The 16912-nt window shown below is 42.2% G+C and overlaps 1 protein-coding gene across 3 annotated transcripts in view; it reads right to left on the reverse strand.

Moving 5' to 3' along the window:
* Positions 1 to 5634, reverse strand: part of LMO4 (LIM domain only 4) — a 15803-nt gene extending 10169 nt beyond the window's left edge. Inside the window, exons 1-2 of one of the 3 annotated variants that reach the window (XM_081947208.1) lie at positions 4834 to 5634; positions 2011 to 2249 (exon numbers count right to left, since the gene is read on the reverse strand). In XM_081947208.1, the coding sequence (XP_081803334.1) occupies positions 2011 to 2246 (236 nt within the window). In that variant the 5' untranslated portion in view covers positions 2247 to 2249; positions 4834 to 5634. Of the gene's footprint in view, positions 1 to 2010; positions 2250 to 3361; positions 3990 to 4436; positions 4645 to 4833 lie in introns of those variants that run through there. The other 2 variants (XM_081947209.1, XM_081947210.1) reach the window with 2 other exon arrangements.
* Between the last annotated feature and the right edge of the window lie 11278 nt (positions 5635 to 16912).

Genomic DNA, 16912 nt, shown 5'->3' on the forward strand with positions numbered 1-16912 from the left:
ATTAAAATCATAGTTGGAATTTCTGCACATAGCCCATAGGACAAAAGAGGACTTTGGAGAACTGTTCTTCTTGCACCTCTTGTTACCCCTTCCGCTATAAAAACCATGCACTCGCCAGATCGAATGCTGACGAAATGGTTGCATCCTATTTCTTGACAGACTAGGATTTCCACTTACTTGTTTTGGATACCAATGGAAAATCTGATCTTTTTATATATCCAGATTAATAGTCTATGGAACAGATTTTCAGAAGCACAGCACATACTTGAGGCATTAAAATGTCCTGATCTTCATTTTACCTGGCAAACTATCTGGTTCTATAGAAAAGTCAGGTTGATGGAATAAAACCAGTTCAAATTTACCATCTGATAAGGAGCATTGTTTTAACAACCCAAAACCACACCTGTAATATCTTTTGGCCAGATTAAAAAAAAAAAAAAACCTGAAGGACAGACTCCAATAAGCTGGTCTGAACTTGCCTTAGGGATACAGTAGGGAACTTCTCTTTTTAATTAGTAGTGATCATAAGAGGTTTGTTTGACGGTTTTAGTAGAAAGAGACAAAATCTGTACTGTTCATTGAATTTGAACAGTAGTGTCAATTTTTCCACTTCAAACAAACCTCTTTCTCTAACCGTTCTGCTCTATTTAATTAGAATTATGTCTCGCTTATGTAGTTGCCTCAGACAGGGATCAAGAATACATCTGTGCAAGCTTGCATAAACTTGTGCTTTACCATTTATTCTAAAAAATCTAGATGCTTAGCAAAATTAATATTGGAAGCTGCCTAAAATCTTTTAATGACTTTTTTTCTGCATTCTATTTAACTGGCTGAAAGTGCCTGCAGAAAAAAAGGATAAACAATAAATTATAAGCAAGCAAAAATCTCTCTGGTGCATTATTCTCAGATATCACTTAGAGGAGAGCCAAAATTCAGCAGAGTACTACACCTTGTAGTACTACACAGTACTACAGTCCAATAGAAATTCCACCAGTAAAGCATTTAAAATATTAATAGCCAAACACTAACATCTGAGGCAGGAGTATAAGGGAAATTCAACCATGAAACTGGTTCTTTCACCCTTAAGACACTTTTGTAAATACAATCTAAAAATAAAGACTACTGAGACAACACCCCATATGCTTTCTTTCTTTTTTTTTTTTACATTCTTTCCATGCCAAAATGAGGGGGGGAATGTTAGTGAGAGAGAGAGAAAAGGAGGCTGTTTAATTACTGGCTGCTGAACTAGATCACCCCCTCAAAGCATTCATGTGCATCAAGTCTATCAAGCCATTTACTCAAATTAAATGTGTAATCCTTCAAAATGCCTCCTTTACAAATTAGTTTGAAAGAGCTCAAGTTCACCTGAAAAGATCCAAATAGGTATCTGACCTCTTAAAATTCTTTGTTAATTGCATCAAAAAGTAGTTTGCATTAGGAAAAACAAAACTGATATTGAAAAAGTGAGACAAGTGCTTTTTGTAACAAGAGATATTTAACTGTTTATTCATCTACATCCAGTATTCCTGAGCTACTGAAAAATAAGCCCTCCAGCAATATGAACATAAACATTACTAATGGGCTACAATTTTGGGTGTGTGTCACCACATCAACAGCTGATCAACACTTTTACAACACATATACAAAAAACCCTCATCATTTTAAACACATTTTATTGAAAATACCACAGCGAACCATTATTTTATACACACAGTCCCAGCTACCTCTTATCCTTTTTTTTTTTAAGGTGGCAAAGAAACCCAATTCTACTTGCGCAAGATAGGTTTTAGCAGCGAACTGTGAGCTGGAATTCTTAAAAGTTCAGGAGCACCTAAAAAGTTCATTTATTCACATCTCTCCCAACTTTTCTATTGTTATCCGGGAAAAGATATGCCCTTACAAAATCAGGCTTCTAGTTCTGAACTGCTACCTACATACAAATGGGGCTATTTCTAGCTCAAACTTTCTTTTGCATCTGCGCATGTTCTTCTTTCCCTCTGCCCAGCTCACCTGATATAGTCATTTCTGCACAGGATCATGCCACTCTTCGTATAACAAGATGTACCAATTTCTCCCAGCTGGGCTTGGCAGCAGGAGCACTTCAGGCACCGACTGTGCCAATAGCTATCCATGGCATAGAGCAAGAATCGATCAGCAATCTTTCCCCCACAGCCTGCACATCTTTTCCATGAGAGGGAGCCACTGGTGACGGGGGGCGGTTGCGAGCTGCTGCCTGGGTTCACCATGGTCTGGAGAGGGGAAAAAAAGGAAGGAAGGGAGGGAGGGAGAGAGAGAAGAGCAGGTTAATTTTCAGGCAAACAGTTCAGGAAAACATCCATGCAATTTGCCTGCTTAATGCAGCACTTCCTAGAGGGGGAGAAGGGAGAGAGGAGAGAAAGATGGGGAACAGCCACTTGTTTACTTTTCCAAGTCTTTGTTCTGGGTTAATTAGCCACGTCCCTTCCAAGTTGGCTAGTGGTGCCCAGTGACAGTTTTAGCTCGCAATGCTCCTGTCAAACTTAGAGTGACCTCTGCTTTGTTTGTTGCCAAGAAAGTACACACACCTGGAGTCATACAGTCTACTTGGCCCTCCCAGATATAAATGGTTGGGGCCCACACCACTAAAACTAGAAGGGCAGAAAAACCAGCTAGAACACCACCAATTACAATTCTTGCGAAGCACGGCTGTACTACTTCTCAGGAAGAGTTCAGGAAATTGTTTAGTTCTAGGTAGGAAAGTAATCTTTTGAAAAAATCTAGAAAGTTGTGAAACTGGTTTTTCAAGGTCTCCTTTTTCTTGCCATTGTTATCTGCAGGGGCTCCCAAACATGATTGTCCTAATGTATTTGTTCTAAAAAAGATCAAATGCAGTGGAGCCCCACCTCCTGAAAAAAATAATAATGGATCACTAAACTTTAAGAAGCCTGTTAGCTTCTTATACAAACACAATCTACCTTTGTTTTGCTAATCTGCCCTTGATCAGCAATTTAAATGCTAAATGCTTTGCCCTAAAAAAGAAAAAAAACTTTTTGTGATAATAGCAGAGGTATAGATTGTGTATACAGGCTAAGACAGAGATGTGTTTGTTGCTTTCTAATAAACACTTCTAAAAGCAGGGCAATGGAGAGATTAATAATAGAACCAATTCATAAAGCTTATTCCAAACAGATTAATTTGCTCCAGTAGCCAAAATAGGAGTGCCCCTTCTGTCATTTCTGTAATAAAATATCAAGTTATTTACTGCCAAATTAACATCCCATTTGCCTTTGTCCTTTCTAAGCTGTGCTTGCTCAACCTAAGGCATCTATTTATTTAATAAGACCCCCCCTCCCCAAGGGAAAAAGAGTGCAAACTTTCTTACCACTTGCCTAACTTCACTACAACAGCAGCTTCAGGTTCCTTAAAATAGGCCATTAAAAAAAGAATAAAACAAACAGGATTTCCTTCAAAATAACTCCTGATCATATGTTTCAGATGACCACACAATAAACCAGACTGAGAACTGCACCAATTAAGACTGTAACTAAAAACCCCAAGACTTGGGAAACAGAACCACTCTAAAAGCCATTAGCATTGCATTTCTCTGAATGCACCATATACCTTTATGTAAATTGATTTCTGATGCATTTAACTCATGGAATGGCCTTTTGTTACTACTTCCAGCAATATGAATCTGCATTTCTTACTTTTATTTAAAACAAACAGATTTCAAATTATATAAACCCCATGGAGATCATCTGTAGGCAGACAAACCCCACGGATTTTCTCTGTCTCACACACACACACACACAGCCAATCTGCTTTGAAAGGTAAATATTATATATAAAGGAAACGTTACAGGGACAGAAGCGTCCAGTAACCCCATTAAGCTTAAAGCTCTTAAGGACAGGCAATACCTTAATGCTGATTAAATCTAAAAGGCCAAATCAGGAGGACTGACCAGAAAGTGACTCCCTGATAACTAGGGACAGGTCCTCCTCAAGTTTCATTTGGAATTGGAGGGGTGACAGAGAAAGAGAAGAAAAGCTTTTAAGTTAAATAGGCTTACTCTGGTAATTACACAGCTAAGCAATTTAGGTCCCGGAACAGAGGCAATGAAACAAAACCAAAAAAAAAAGAGGGGGGGAGAGAAAGCTGGCAGCTAGAGGCAAAACACACCCTCCCTCTTTTTAACAACGTCTCTGGTGATTTTAATGGGAGACCGAGGGAGGAACAAACGTAGCAGCTTTGCAATTTGTTGTGCAAAAAAAAAAAAAAACCCCAACCAAAAAACGGAGATGCTTAATTCACGGCTTTGGTTTTAATTAGGTTGATTCATCAAGATTTCTCGCGAACAAAAAAGAGGAGGGAGAGGAAGAAATAGAGGGAGAAAACACACACAGACACACACGGCTCACTTCAGAGTCTCCCCCAACCTCCCCCCCGCCCCGTCAGACCTGCCACTGTTTCAAAATAACATGGACTACAAAAGAAAGTGGGTGACGATCCTCCTCCCAGCTTCTCGGGACTCGCAGGCGGATTCCGGCAAAGGGAAAGCGTTGAGCGCTCGGGGCAAGGCGCTGTTCCCCCCCTCCTTTTTTTTTTTTTTTTGCCTCCTGCTACGCCGCCGCGGGGCAGCTCCGGCCACAGCTCCGCTGGCTAGGCAAGCAGCCCTCGGCGGGTCCCGAGCAGAAAAGGCTGGCGCGATGACTTCCAGTTCCGGATCGGGATGGGGAAGGGAGGAGAGGAAGCGGGAGGGGAAAGGGGCCCGATTGGGAAGCGGTCCAAATTAACAGCCCGGCTCCAAAAAAAAAAAAAAAAAAAAAAGAGGCGCCCCCCCCTCCCACGTCTTACCTGTTTTCCCTCTATGGTGCAAGAGGCCGTGGATAACGTGGCGGAGGCGTCGGGAGAGCGCTCGGGAGACGGGAAGACTTTTTCGCCCGAGGAAGGAGGGGGGGGATCTGTCGCCGCTTCTTCGGAAAAGCCACCCCAGGAAAGCTTGAGCTGGGCGGGATTCTCAAGCCCGGGAGAATCCCCGGCCCCGCGGCTAGGAGGAGCAGCAGCAGGGAGAGCGGGGTTGAGGGGAGAAAGGGGGGCAAATGTCCGGGGAAAGGCTTGCTTCAGCCCTGCCTTCTCCTTCTCTCCTCTTCCTTCGGCTTCGAAGGGAGCTGCAACCAAGAGCGTATTCGCGGCTGCCGAGAGCGAGCGCGGGCGCCTTCGCCTGCTGCTGCTGCAATCGCCCGGTTAAGTTTTGGCAGAGGGTTGGCCGCACTTCGGAGCGCGCGCGCGGCCGCTCTCTCTCTCTTTCCCCCACGGCCCCTTTTCCGCCGCCGACACCTCTTCCTCCTCCTCCAGCCCTGCGGGAGGGAGCTCCGGCGGCTTTGCCCAAAAAAAGCGGCTCTTCGATGCCCACCAACTACGGTCCTAGGGGGGCGGAGGGAAGGAGTCGGAGCCCGGAGTGCAGAGAGAGCGGGGACAACCGCCGGCTGCTGCTGCTGCTGCTGCTTCTTCTTCTATTCCTCCTACTGCTGCTGCTGCTCCGTCGCGCGGAGGTGGCGGCGGCGGCGGCGGCAGGACGTGCAAAGGAGGCCCCTCTCGCTAGCGCCCTCGCAGCTTCTCTGCGCCGCTCTTGCCCATGTGTTACTGACAGAGCAAAATCCCAACTGCTCGCGGCTCGGCCCCTCGCGTCACGGACGCCTCGCCCAATCCGCCCGCAGCTTGTTCAGGCGGAATAATAAAACCTGCCAATCGCGAAGGAGACAAAGGAATGGAGGTGAAGGGAGAGGGAGGGGGGAAGAGGGGGAGGAGGAGGAGGCGCGCGGATGAGGGGTGGCGGAGGCGGAGAGGAGACGGGGCTTCGTCAAGTCAGCTCCGAAGCAAGCTGAGCCGCGGCAGAAGCCTGGTGGAGGAGCCTCCGTCCCGTTCCGCTCTTCCTTGGGACCGGAGACCTTTTCCGCCCCACTGGTTAGCGCCCCGGAGGGCGAAGGCTGCGCGGTCCTTCCGTCGCGGTCTCCAATCCCCCCAGGTTTATTCGGGGTGCGGTCCTGTCCCGCCCCTCGCTCAGTTTATTCGCATAGGCCATAGGGCCACCAAAACTCCCCGGTTGGCTTGTTTCTTCCTAGGATCCCAGAGCGGGACTTAGCTAGGAGCGTCTCACTTTCTTGGGGGAAAAAACACAACTTGAGACTCGCAACAGACGGGGGGGTGGGGGGGGACTGGGACTCACTGCAACACAAACCGCCTTAAAAGTCGGCTCGGGAAGGGGGGGGAGAAGGAAGCGGTGCGATGTTGCCATTGCAGCCCCTGGTGTGTGTGTGTGTATGTGTGTAGTGTTTACCCGTTTTTCGCAGCTCGACGTGGGGACCCCCCCCCCCCTTTTGGACTTCTGAGCGGGCCGATACACGGGAATAAGAAGCGGGAAGCCTTCTTTGGCGTCCAACGCCGGACTTGTTGAAACGCGCGACTCGCGAAAAGGGGTTTTTATCCCTGGGAAAATGTGCGTGGCGCTGTTGCGGTGTCGTGGGAAGGGTTTTTGTTTGTTTGTTTGTTTTTACAGGTGAGGTGCGAGGAAGCTCTTGGCATGGCAACAGGGCAGGAAAGCGCCCGTGCGCCGAATCAAAGAAGCGCTGAGCGCGTTTCCAGCCCCTTTTTTCTTCGTGCCTCTGCCGCGAAGCGGAATATGGGAGCGCCATTGCACACAGGGGTGCGAGGAGCACTTCTTTTTAGTGCTTGCTTCTCTGTAAGTCTCCGATTTCACAAAGCGGTCGCTCCCTGGGAACGGGACTGGCCCCAAAGAAGCCTCTTTAGAGATTTATGGAGATTCTCAGTCACCCACGTCATGGTCGTCGTCCCAAAGGTACTTTTTCAGGAGGCAACTGAAGAAGCTTCTTGGATGAGAAGGGAAACGCCTTCAAAGAAAAAAAAAAAGAAAGCCCAGTCACCTCCTGAAAAAGTGCCTTTGGGACTCTTTAGAGATTGTTCTTCCCCCTGTTTTCTCTGAGCCACCCCAAAAGAGGAAGGGAAAAATCTCCTTTCCCCTCAGGTGGGACCCTTCCCCTGATAGAGTGAAGGGGCGTTGAATGCACCCCTTGGAGGGGTTGGACAACTGCACCACAGCCACCCAAGATGCCCTTGACACTTGCCCACAAGTCTTTTGGGGAAGCTTCTGGACAACGGTATAAATTGGTCACCCTGGGGTTTAGAGGCTGCAGCTCGTAAACTGGAGAGGATGAGCACATTCTGCTTAAAGAGCTTCTTCCTCCAATTCCCTTCCTCTGAGGGAGTGGAGATGGAGAAAGGACCCGTTGTCTGCCAGTCCATGAAAAAAAGTTTTTTGTCCGATCAATGGAAAGACAATGAGAGTGGGAAGAGAAGTGAGAGAGAGAACAATTTCCTTGCTACCAGTTCTAATCTCTATGGGATTAGAGAAATGACAGTGGAATACACAGTTTCTACCACTCCTATGGGAAGAACTGAGTCTTTTGGGTACTGCCTCCTCCTACCCATAATTTGGCAGGAGAGTAAGAGAAAGATGCCTTTCGGGCTTGAGGGGGAGAGCCCTGAGGTTTCTGCCCAAAGTCAACCGACCTTGAAAATCATTGGCCTGGAGTGGAGGTGTAGCCATGGTAGCCTCAAGTGACCAGTTGGAACTGGGAAAGCGCTTGCCTCTAATCTTACCTTGGCACAACATGCCTCTGACAAATCAGTGGACACACCTTGGTTGGGAGACAATGGAAGATAGTCCTTTTTGATTCAGATCAATAACATACAGGTAGAAAAACTATTCACAAGTGGTTGAGCATCATGTCCTTGGTCATTTTCACAGCATTGCTGGCACAAAAGCACTTCAAGCGAATCATCTTCATTCCATTTCTTCCTTGTGAATAGTACAACATAATTCCCATCATCTACAGTTTATGACAATTCAAAGAATGTATTTAGACCTATTTATCCGATAGTTTTTAATGTAAGAATTGTGAATAAACCCTTACAAAGCACTAGCCATGCCAATCCACATATAGTTTTCTGAGGCTCAAAAGAGTAATCTGTAAAACCTAGCTGCCTGATCACCTGATACGTTTTTATTCATTCCAGATTGTTCAGAAAATGAATATTTGCAAACCTTTATAAAATATAAGCCTTGTATGCAAAGAGTGCTTTATTATTGCACAACAATATGAAGAAACTTCTTTCATAAGCTCTTCTTTATATCTCTACCCTTGCTGTAACAATTCCATTAATTTGGACTAAGTATTTAGACCACATCATCAATAATAAGTAGAGAGTCAATTTGGGGTAGTGTTTAAGACACGAGGCTAGAAACCAGGAGAATGAGTTCTAGAATTCCCCTGGGCACAAACCCAACTGGGTGACCTTGGGCCAGTCGTTTTCTCAGTCCTAGGAAAGAGGCAATGGCAAACCACTTGCCTGAAGGGACTTGTCCAGGCACTCTCTGGGAATCAGACATGATTGAATGGAAGGAGAAAAAAATAAAAGTATAACTTGTTCCATTAACATAGAACGAAGGCGGTCCTCATCAAAGCATCAGTCCTCAAATTGCCTCCAACTGAAAATAAGTTAATTAGGACTAAATATTCACACTGATCCTAAAGATAATAAAATAATGGAGTAAAGCCAGTTCCCGTTTTTTAGCAGAAATTTCAGAATGTTGGGCTTGTTTGTATGTTCAGAAAGTTAACATTTCGCCAGTACTTCATGCAATGGATTTAGGGTTAGGACAAAATTTGATCTTTTGATCTGTTGACTTGAGAGGGGGGGGGGGAGAGAACAACATTCTTATCATCAAAATAGTAGTTATTGATTTTAAATACTCCTTGTTGAAATCAATGGGGAGTTCAGCTTAAAAATTAATGCTACTGTAACTCAGTGTTATTAATACCCCATAAAATTTTAAAAGAGGAATATGTTTTACATTTGTCTGGCAGTTAACAATGCATCGTGCCATTTAAAAAGGCAATGCCATCATTCTTTAAAACAAACAATGAAGCAAACTTCAGCAGAGCACAGACTAGTTAAAGGAATTAAATATCCCACAGCATAAAATTCTAATGAAAAAATGAAATATTAATTCCATGAATAGGACAGTTGTTGCATCCCATACATAACAAACGTTATATGCAAACATCCTCAAAGAGGAAATATTAATAAAGGAAGCCTTAAGTACATAGAATTCTGCACTTTCATGGAACTTTTAATAGGTATTTTATAGCCTGCTTTGTTGAGTCAAAGCATTTAAAAAGAAACATTTAGATGGTAGATGGAAGGTTATAGAAATCAATCTTTAATTCTCAATCTTATTTAAAGATAGTCTACTATAGTCAATCATGACTTAATGTGATCACCTGGGATCAATCCTGGTAATCACATTGACATCTCCATATAGTATCTTGGCAATAGTATGGAAACAACTTGCATTATCTTTTTGGCGAATGTATTTTGAGCTTCCTGCTCAGCCTCAAAGCATTAGTTGATTTAAGGCTGTATTGTACTCAAATATAACTATGATTAGGCAAATCACAGTGACCTGTGTCACATGTAATGTTAAGCCTTAAATGATATCTTATATTCCACAGTGGCTGAGATTTATGCTAAGCAAGGTTACATTGATAGATGAATTGAGCCACTGCACCTTACTCAAAATTATTTCTAAATTTGAGAGAATCCAGCAGCATGCTTTTTAACTAACAGAGCAGGCAGTTTTATGACCTGTTTATGCTTTTTAAAAATTTGTCACTTGGAAGGCATGCTCTTCCTCTTCCCAGTGACAAATTTTCCTCTTCAAAATGATAAACTCTTCCTCACAAGTAGCCAATCAGATTTAGGCTGCATAGATATGGATGCCCACTAGATAGCAGCAGAGATCTGCATACAATGGTAACACATTGCTATCATCTTATGGTCACTGCAATATCATAGCTCTGCTTACAAGGCTTTTGTTAGAATATAATATGATGGTGTTTATTTTGGTCAGTGACCAGATAAAATAAATATATGCAAACAAAACAGAGCAGGAACTCATCTACACAAACACGGATAAGGATACTATAGAAGGAACTGTGCATCCTGCCCCATGCACATGGATAAAAGAAAGATACACAATATAATGAAGTGGATCCAAGACAGGTAGTAGCTAGTGAACATGGTACCATTGTTTTAGTTAAACGCGGACTGAGGTCTGAGAATCATTAAGTAAGCTTTTAAAGCTAAGTACACATCACATGGGAAAACAACTTCTATGAGAAAGTTGGGGTCTTTCTAAATATGACATATTAATAAAAATCAATCAATCATCCAAAAAGTGAAGACCACCATTGAAAAATATTTTTTTTCTTCTACCGATCAAGCTGAAAAATCCTCAGGTCAATGATAAGACCCAAACAGACTCATAGAGCTGTTAAAAGTGGTTCTTCAAATAACCTGGTCCCAAACTAGTTTAGACTTTAAAAGTAGTCACCAAAAGGAATGACAATATATAATGTGTGGAATGAAAATGTGTTTATGGGTATGTAGTGAGAAAATACATAAGAAAGCCTTAATACTTTCCTGATCTGCATTTTTCCTCCCCTGCCCCCCCTCTCTTTCTCTCTCTCTCTCTTTTTGCATAAGGGGTATATTTTATTTATGACTTTAAACAAAATATCAGCCACCATTCCAAAAGCTCTGCTCAGGGCAACATAAAATAAAAGCAAAACAAAACAATAAATCAGAGAACTTTTCTAGACAATTCAGCACATAGCCTGCGGACCCAACAGCATGGCATGGTGGCAGACCTGTGCTTTTAAACATGATTCTTCCCCAATCATATATAAAGAACAAGAGAAGCCTAACACAGAAGAAGGACATAATACTTTCTCCCCCCCCCCCCAAAAAAATGCCTTTTGACTGGACTCTTACTTTATATAGCAGCTTTTTTCCTCTTAAAATCATTTAGAGGTCACAAAAACCATCAGTAGCTGACTTTTATATATGTGTAAGAGACTTGTGTTAAAGGGACAGAGAAAGACGTTTGTTTTATTTGTGTCTGATTAGCTAACAACTATGCCCTCTTCTGCTTGACATGTGTCAAATACTAGAAATTAACTTGCTAGTTCAGGGCAGAATTCAATACAGGCGAGTGGTTCATCATTTGTTCCCAGAGCCTCTGCTTGGATGTTTTAAATAAAGCTCTATTTTGCACAAAATAGAGCAGGATCTTTACTTCATATCACACACAATGAGTAAAATAAAGGAGGAGGGACACAGAGATGTGTCTTAAGAATGCACATTGTTATAGGTATAGATGCAAATTTAGGTAAAAGCATACAATCTAGATGGAAATACACTTATAAATTATTGAGGTGATTTGGGCAGTCCTTCAAAATAGAGGATGTCTTTATTTAAAAGTATAAGGTCACATCATGTCCACTCCCCACAATTCGAGCCAACTTTTGCAAATCTACCACCATTGCCTCATTTGGATCCTGGCTCTGACAGGAAAATTCCCAACTACCCTAGCTCCTTCCTGAAAAGATACCATTCAGGCCTATTTAGTGATAAAATGCTGGTGTTTCAGCTCTTCCTACTGCATTTTCCCCATTTGAGCTGAGGCTTCTTTTCACTTTGTCCCTCCTATTAGGAATGTCCCTGAAGGATCCTCTCCTGAAATGCTCTTCAGGGGAGTCTCTGATTTCTTTGCAGAGAAGACAGGGAAGTGTAGGGATAACTAGTTGAGGCACATTTTGATGCAACTTCAGGGCCAGGCTTTTCAAATCTAGATTACAAAACTCCAGACAGACACCAGACAGAAGCAAAAGTTAGTTTTCTGTATTTCTTTGCCGTCACCTAGTAGTCGTCAAGGTTATTCCAATTGTATGGAAACTATAAACTACAAGTCAGACTGCATTCCAGTGGAATATATGTAATTGGCATAGAAAAAGGCTTAAAGTAAACCATGTGAAGGATATTTTGTCTTGTGATACTTGAATGTTTTTTTTTACAGAGCACCTTGTTACTTTTTGCTTTTTGTCCCTTTTTTGTCATCTGAAGATTATTTCATGTTTCTGGACCTTTTAGAATTGGGACAGTTGGTTTTATCCTGTTTTTTAAAAACTTCTTCCTTTTCCTTATGTTTATTATTGCGATATTGGAGAACTTAAGACATTTTGTATGAAAGGACAACCTATACATATCCACTGTGATGACTCTTAACATCTCAGTTAAAGAATTTCACTCTCTGTAAAACTATAGAAGAACAATTCTTTTGAATCTTTCCCTTCTCCATGAAAACGTTGCAGAGATTTGGGAGCGAGCTGACATAGAATGCCTTGTTTAACTGTCCAAGTCACTATTTTTACAACCATAGGAAATCAAGAGCCTTTTTGTTTGCACAGTCTGCCTTGAAGCAAACAAACTTAATTTTATAATAAAAAGTGTCTTTGAAACTGGATTTTTGTTAAGAACATTTTGGAAACTCCAGTGTCTGTCCTAAGCTCCTTGATCACAAATGATCCATCTTACTATAAGAGAAACAAGACTTTGCTTCAGTTTGCAAGAGGACTTTTCAGTGGCATATAAATCAAAACCGTACCATGTTTCCTTAAACAAATTATATAGCAATTGAATACCATTACTTTGGATTCTAAACAAAGAAATCAGATTGTTACTATTTTTGTTATAATTATTTCTTTTACTGATAATGGAGGAGTTTGAAAAAAGCCATGAAAGCAAGGCTGTTTCTATCTGTCATAGCATTTAGCCAAACAGCCTTGGTGATAAATCAAAACAACTGGAGAAATCATTCTGTGGCATAGATCTTACATAGCAATAAGGTCAGACTAGGGTACAAAATGAGAGCCAATTTGTTGTGGTCTTTACAGCATTGGTTAGAAGCTGGAAGTCCATGAGTTCTAGTCCCATTTTAGACATAAAGCCAGCTGGGTGAAGTTGAGCCAGTCCTTCTCTCAGCAGTAAGGAGGCAGTAAGTAACAAGCTACTTCTAAAATCTTGCAAAGAAAACTGCAAGCACTCTTCTTGGCAATTGCAAAGTTCTCTGACACTACGGCTATAAGAATAACTGGCAAAGTAATAAGATGAAATATGGTAGCAGGGTCATTATATCAGAATAATGCTTTTGGTGATTTGAAGTTTAATATAGCTCCTTTTTAAAATGTGGGAAAACAGCTATAATTCCCACTAACAGTAACAAAAAAACCTAGATGTACTTGAACCACAGCGCCACCTGTTGTTGTCTTTTATTGCTGCAGTTTTAGCCTGGTCTGAAAGTATTATTTTTAAGGAAAATATGATAACATTCATGTGAAGTAAAAACATTTCCGGGCAACATATTATTTTTCTACATTTTTTTCTAGTAAACCATTGCATTAAAGTTGTGGATTTAAAGCTATGATGTTCATATTTATAAACCTTTCACCTGTGTCTATCAAGATATAGTGCCAGGGCAAAATTATACAATTTCGTGGTTTGGGTAAGCTTTGGCTTTCATCCAGGAAGGCCAGTGGCAAGAGATATATGTTTACCACATTTTCTAAAAAGTCCTGGAAAAGTAAAGTTTCCTTTGAGACAAGCCTGAATCCTAGAGATAATTTGGGCCCTCTGGAAGAATGCAGTGGTGGAATTCAATTTTTTTTACTACCTGTTCTGTGGGTGTGGCTTGGTGGACGTGGCATGGCTTGGTGGGTGTGACGGGGGAAGGATACTGTAAAATCTCCATTTCCTCCTGATCAGCTGGGACTCAGGAGGCGGAGAATAGATGGGGGCCAGCCAGAGGTGGTATTTACCGGTTCTCCGAACTACTCAAAATTCCCACTACTGGTTCTCCAGAACTGGTAAGAATCTGCTGAGTACCACCTCTGGAAGAATGAAATCACACTTCATTTTAGATGTTTAATGTCCTTTTCAGTCTTTATCAGCAATAGTATAGTTGAATAGAAAGATCTTGCAGATAAATTTAGATAACTGCCATCAAGGTCTTGTCCCAATGGCTAGAATCCATTGGGAGAGTGGATGTGGAAGGACAGACTCAGGCTCAATCCTAGCAAGATGGAGTGGCTATGGATGTTGACACTACTTAGGTCTGGGGATTTTCCACTTTTAATTATAGATGAGGCTGCATTGCCCCTTTTGGGACAGTGCACAATCAATGTGTTTTCCAGGACTCTCAGCTCCTGCTCAAAGAATTGGTGGAAGTTGTAACCAAGAAGACCTTGGCATAGATCTATCTGGACCAGAAGGAACTCCTCATAGTGATTCATGTCTTAGTTGCCTCTTGCTCTGGTGCCATTTTGTGACAGACCCAGTGGTCGGTTCCTACCATTTTGGACTGTTTCGGCCACATGTAATCATGTAATCCACATGTGGTGGATGTCCGACCTTGTTGCACTGTACCAGTTGCAACAGGATCCGGAACCCACCACTGGTGTGTGTGTGTGTGTGTACACACATACATACTAGACAACCCATGTCCCATCGGGTCCTCATTTCAGAGATATTTCCTTATCTAAACAGAAAAACAAAGGTGGAAAAAAATCAATGGGATCAGGAGCAACTTCCAACTTTGTGCCAGCTTCTCCTTCAAGTTTCCTTGCAGGAATCTGGCAGGGAACTTTGAAAATCTTCCCCTTTCCCCTTTACCTTACCTCACCTCACCTCACTTTACTTTCCAGCAGGCATTACGCAAACTAGATAATGTGTTACCTAGTTTGAATAACAAAACTTCTGCAAGAAAACAACCAAACTTGCAGAACAAGGACCTCTCGTGTCATGGAAATTGAAAACGATCGTGTAACTGCAGCAGCAGCAGCACAACAGCCTAGCCTTAGCATCCCAGCCAGTAGTACTGAAGCAGCCACAACTTTCCCAAATTTTATTTCCTCAGGAATCGTGGATCCCAGATTTTGGATGAATTTTGTAAGTTCGTTCATTTGAAGTACATTGCTTCTACAACTTTCGCCCTGTCGTGCATTATTTCATTCAGTTAAAGTTTATGACAAGGATTTTAGAGAGGGGCGTGTGTGTATCATATAGCATCAGGATCTGCCCAAACTCCTCGTAAAAAAATTGTTGGTAGTTCTGACAATAAGCTGTGTGACAAATCAGCTGTGCCGCACGATTAGAAATTGCATGGCACAGCTTATTGTCGCACAGCTGATTGTCGGGTAGCATTTTTTTTATTACCGATTCGGGCGAACTGGTAGCTCCGATGATCAGCTGTGCGACAAGCAGTTGTGTTGCACGATTTATATTAGCTAGAAAGCAGGAAATGCTGCTTACTAGCAAATCTAAATCGCGCAGCAGAGCTGTTCCCCTCCCCCCCCTCACTGTTCTATTTACCTTTGCAGACTCAGAAAATGCTTCTTAATCCTCCTTTTTCAGCACTTCATGGTAGCGTGTGTTTGACGTGCTTCACACGCATCCGCACATGAAGCAAACCGGTGGCAGACTTCAGAGCATTTCACCCCTGATATGCATGTGTGTATATATATATAGAAGGGAGGGACATATATACCCATACATGCTTATACACACAAATAGTAAGAAAAAGTATCATCCACTAGCCATACGTTTATAATGTGAATTAATGTAAAATGTGTCTAATTCACTACGATCAATATGATTTAAACAGGGCTTTGACGTCTGGCTAGATCAATCACGTCCCTTTTTTTTAAAATTTCTCACACGCAGCACAATCCTATGCATGTCTATTCCGAAGTCAGATCCATTAAATCAAATAGATTTTACCCATTGGAAAATATACTAAATTGTGGCTTTCATTATTCTTGCACAATTTAATCCTGTAGAGACCTTTCAGGTTGCAATTTTACACATAATTATATAGGAGAACACCCATGAAAGTCAATAAGACTGACTTTTAAGTTGGCTGTATCAGACAATTTAATAGTATGAATCGCTTATCCAGAGCTGGACAGGAAGATATTTCACTCCTTGTTATGTTGTATGTGCTAGAATGTAGCATTGGCACTGCATATTTTACTATTCTGTATACCGCATTTTTCGGAGTATAAGACACACCTTTTTCCCTCAAAAAAGAGGCTGAAAATCTGGGTGCGTCTTATACACTGAATACAGCATATTTTGCCTCCTGAAACCCCGCCCCCTTCACCAAAATGGCCGTGCATAGCCTTTAGGAGGCTTTCAAAGTACTCCTGGGTGCTGGGGAGGGCAGAAATGAGCAAAAAATGGGCCATATTTTGCTCAATTTTGCCTTTCCCCAGCCCCCAGGAGCATTCTATAAGCCTCCTAAAGGCTATGCATGCACTTCTTTTGATAAAACACGGCCCATTTTTGTGAAAAACTGGCTGTTTTTTGCTCATTTTTGCCCCCTCCCCCAGGAGCACTCTACAAGTCTCCTAAAGGCTATGCATGCCCTTTAAAAAAAACGGGGCCCGTTTTTGGGAGGTCTGCAGAGTGCAAAAACTTTTTTTTTAAAAAAATTGCCTCTTCAAAATCTTGGTGCATCTTATACTCCGGTGTGTCTTCTAGTCTGAAAAATATGGTAGTTAACAATTATTTTCCTTAAAAGTAGAGTTGGTATGATTCAAACATTGTTCCATCTCACTTTCCTCCTTTACAGTGTGTGAAAGTGAGAAGGACTGCAGTTAATACCTTGGGCTGGAGTATATATTCATTACTATTTGCAGTTCTCCTCCTTGATGGTCGGAATTAACACAAGCCTTCCCAACCTTGGGATCAACCCTGTGAAATGATGCAGCAATTGCTATCAGGAAAGTTTATGGAGAACATAGTAGCTGGCCAAGAAGCACCTTAGATAGATAAAGGTAAAGGTTCCCCTCACACATATCTGCTAATCGTTTCCAACTCTAGGGGACGGTGCTCATCTCCATTTCAAAGCCAAAGAGCCAGCGCTGTCCGAAGACATCTCCGTAGTCATGTGGCT

This window comes from Natrix helvetica (assembly GCF_964273705.1).
Source record: "Natrix helvetica genome assembly, chromosome: 3".
Taxonomy (NCBI): domain Eukaryota; kingdom Metazoa; phylum Chordata; class Lepidosauria; order Squamata; family Natricidae; genus Natrix; species Natrix helvetica.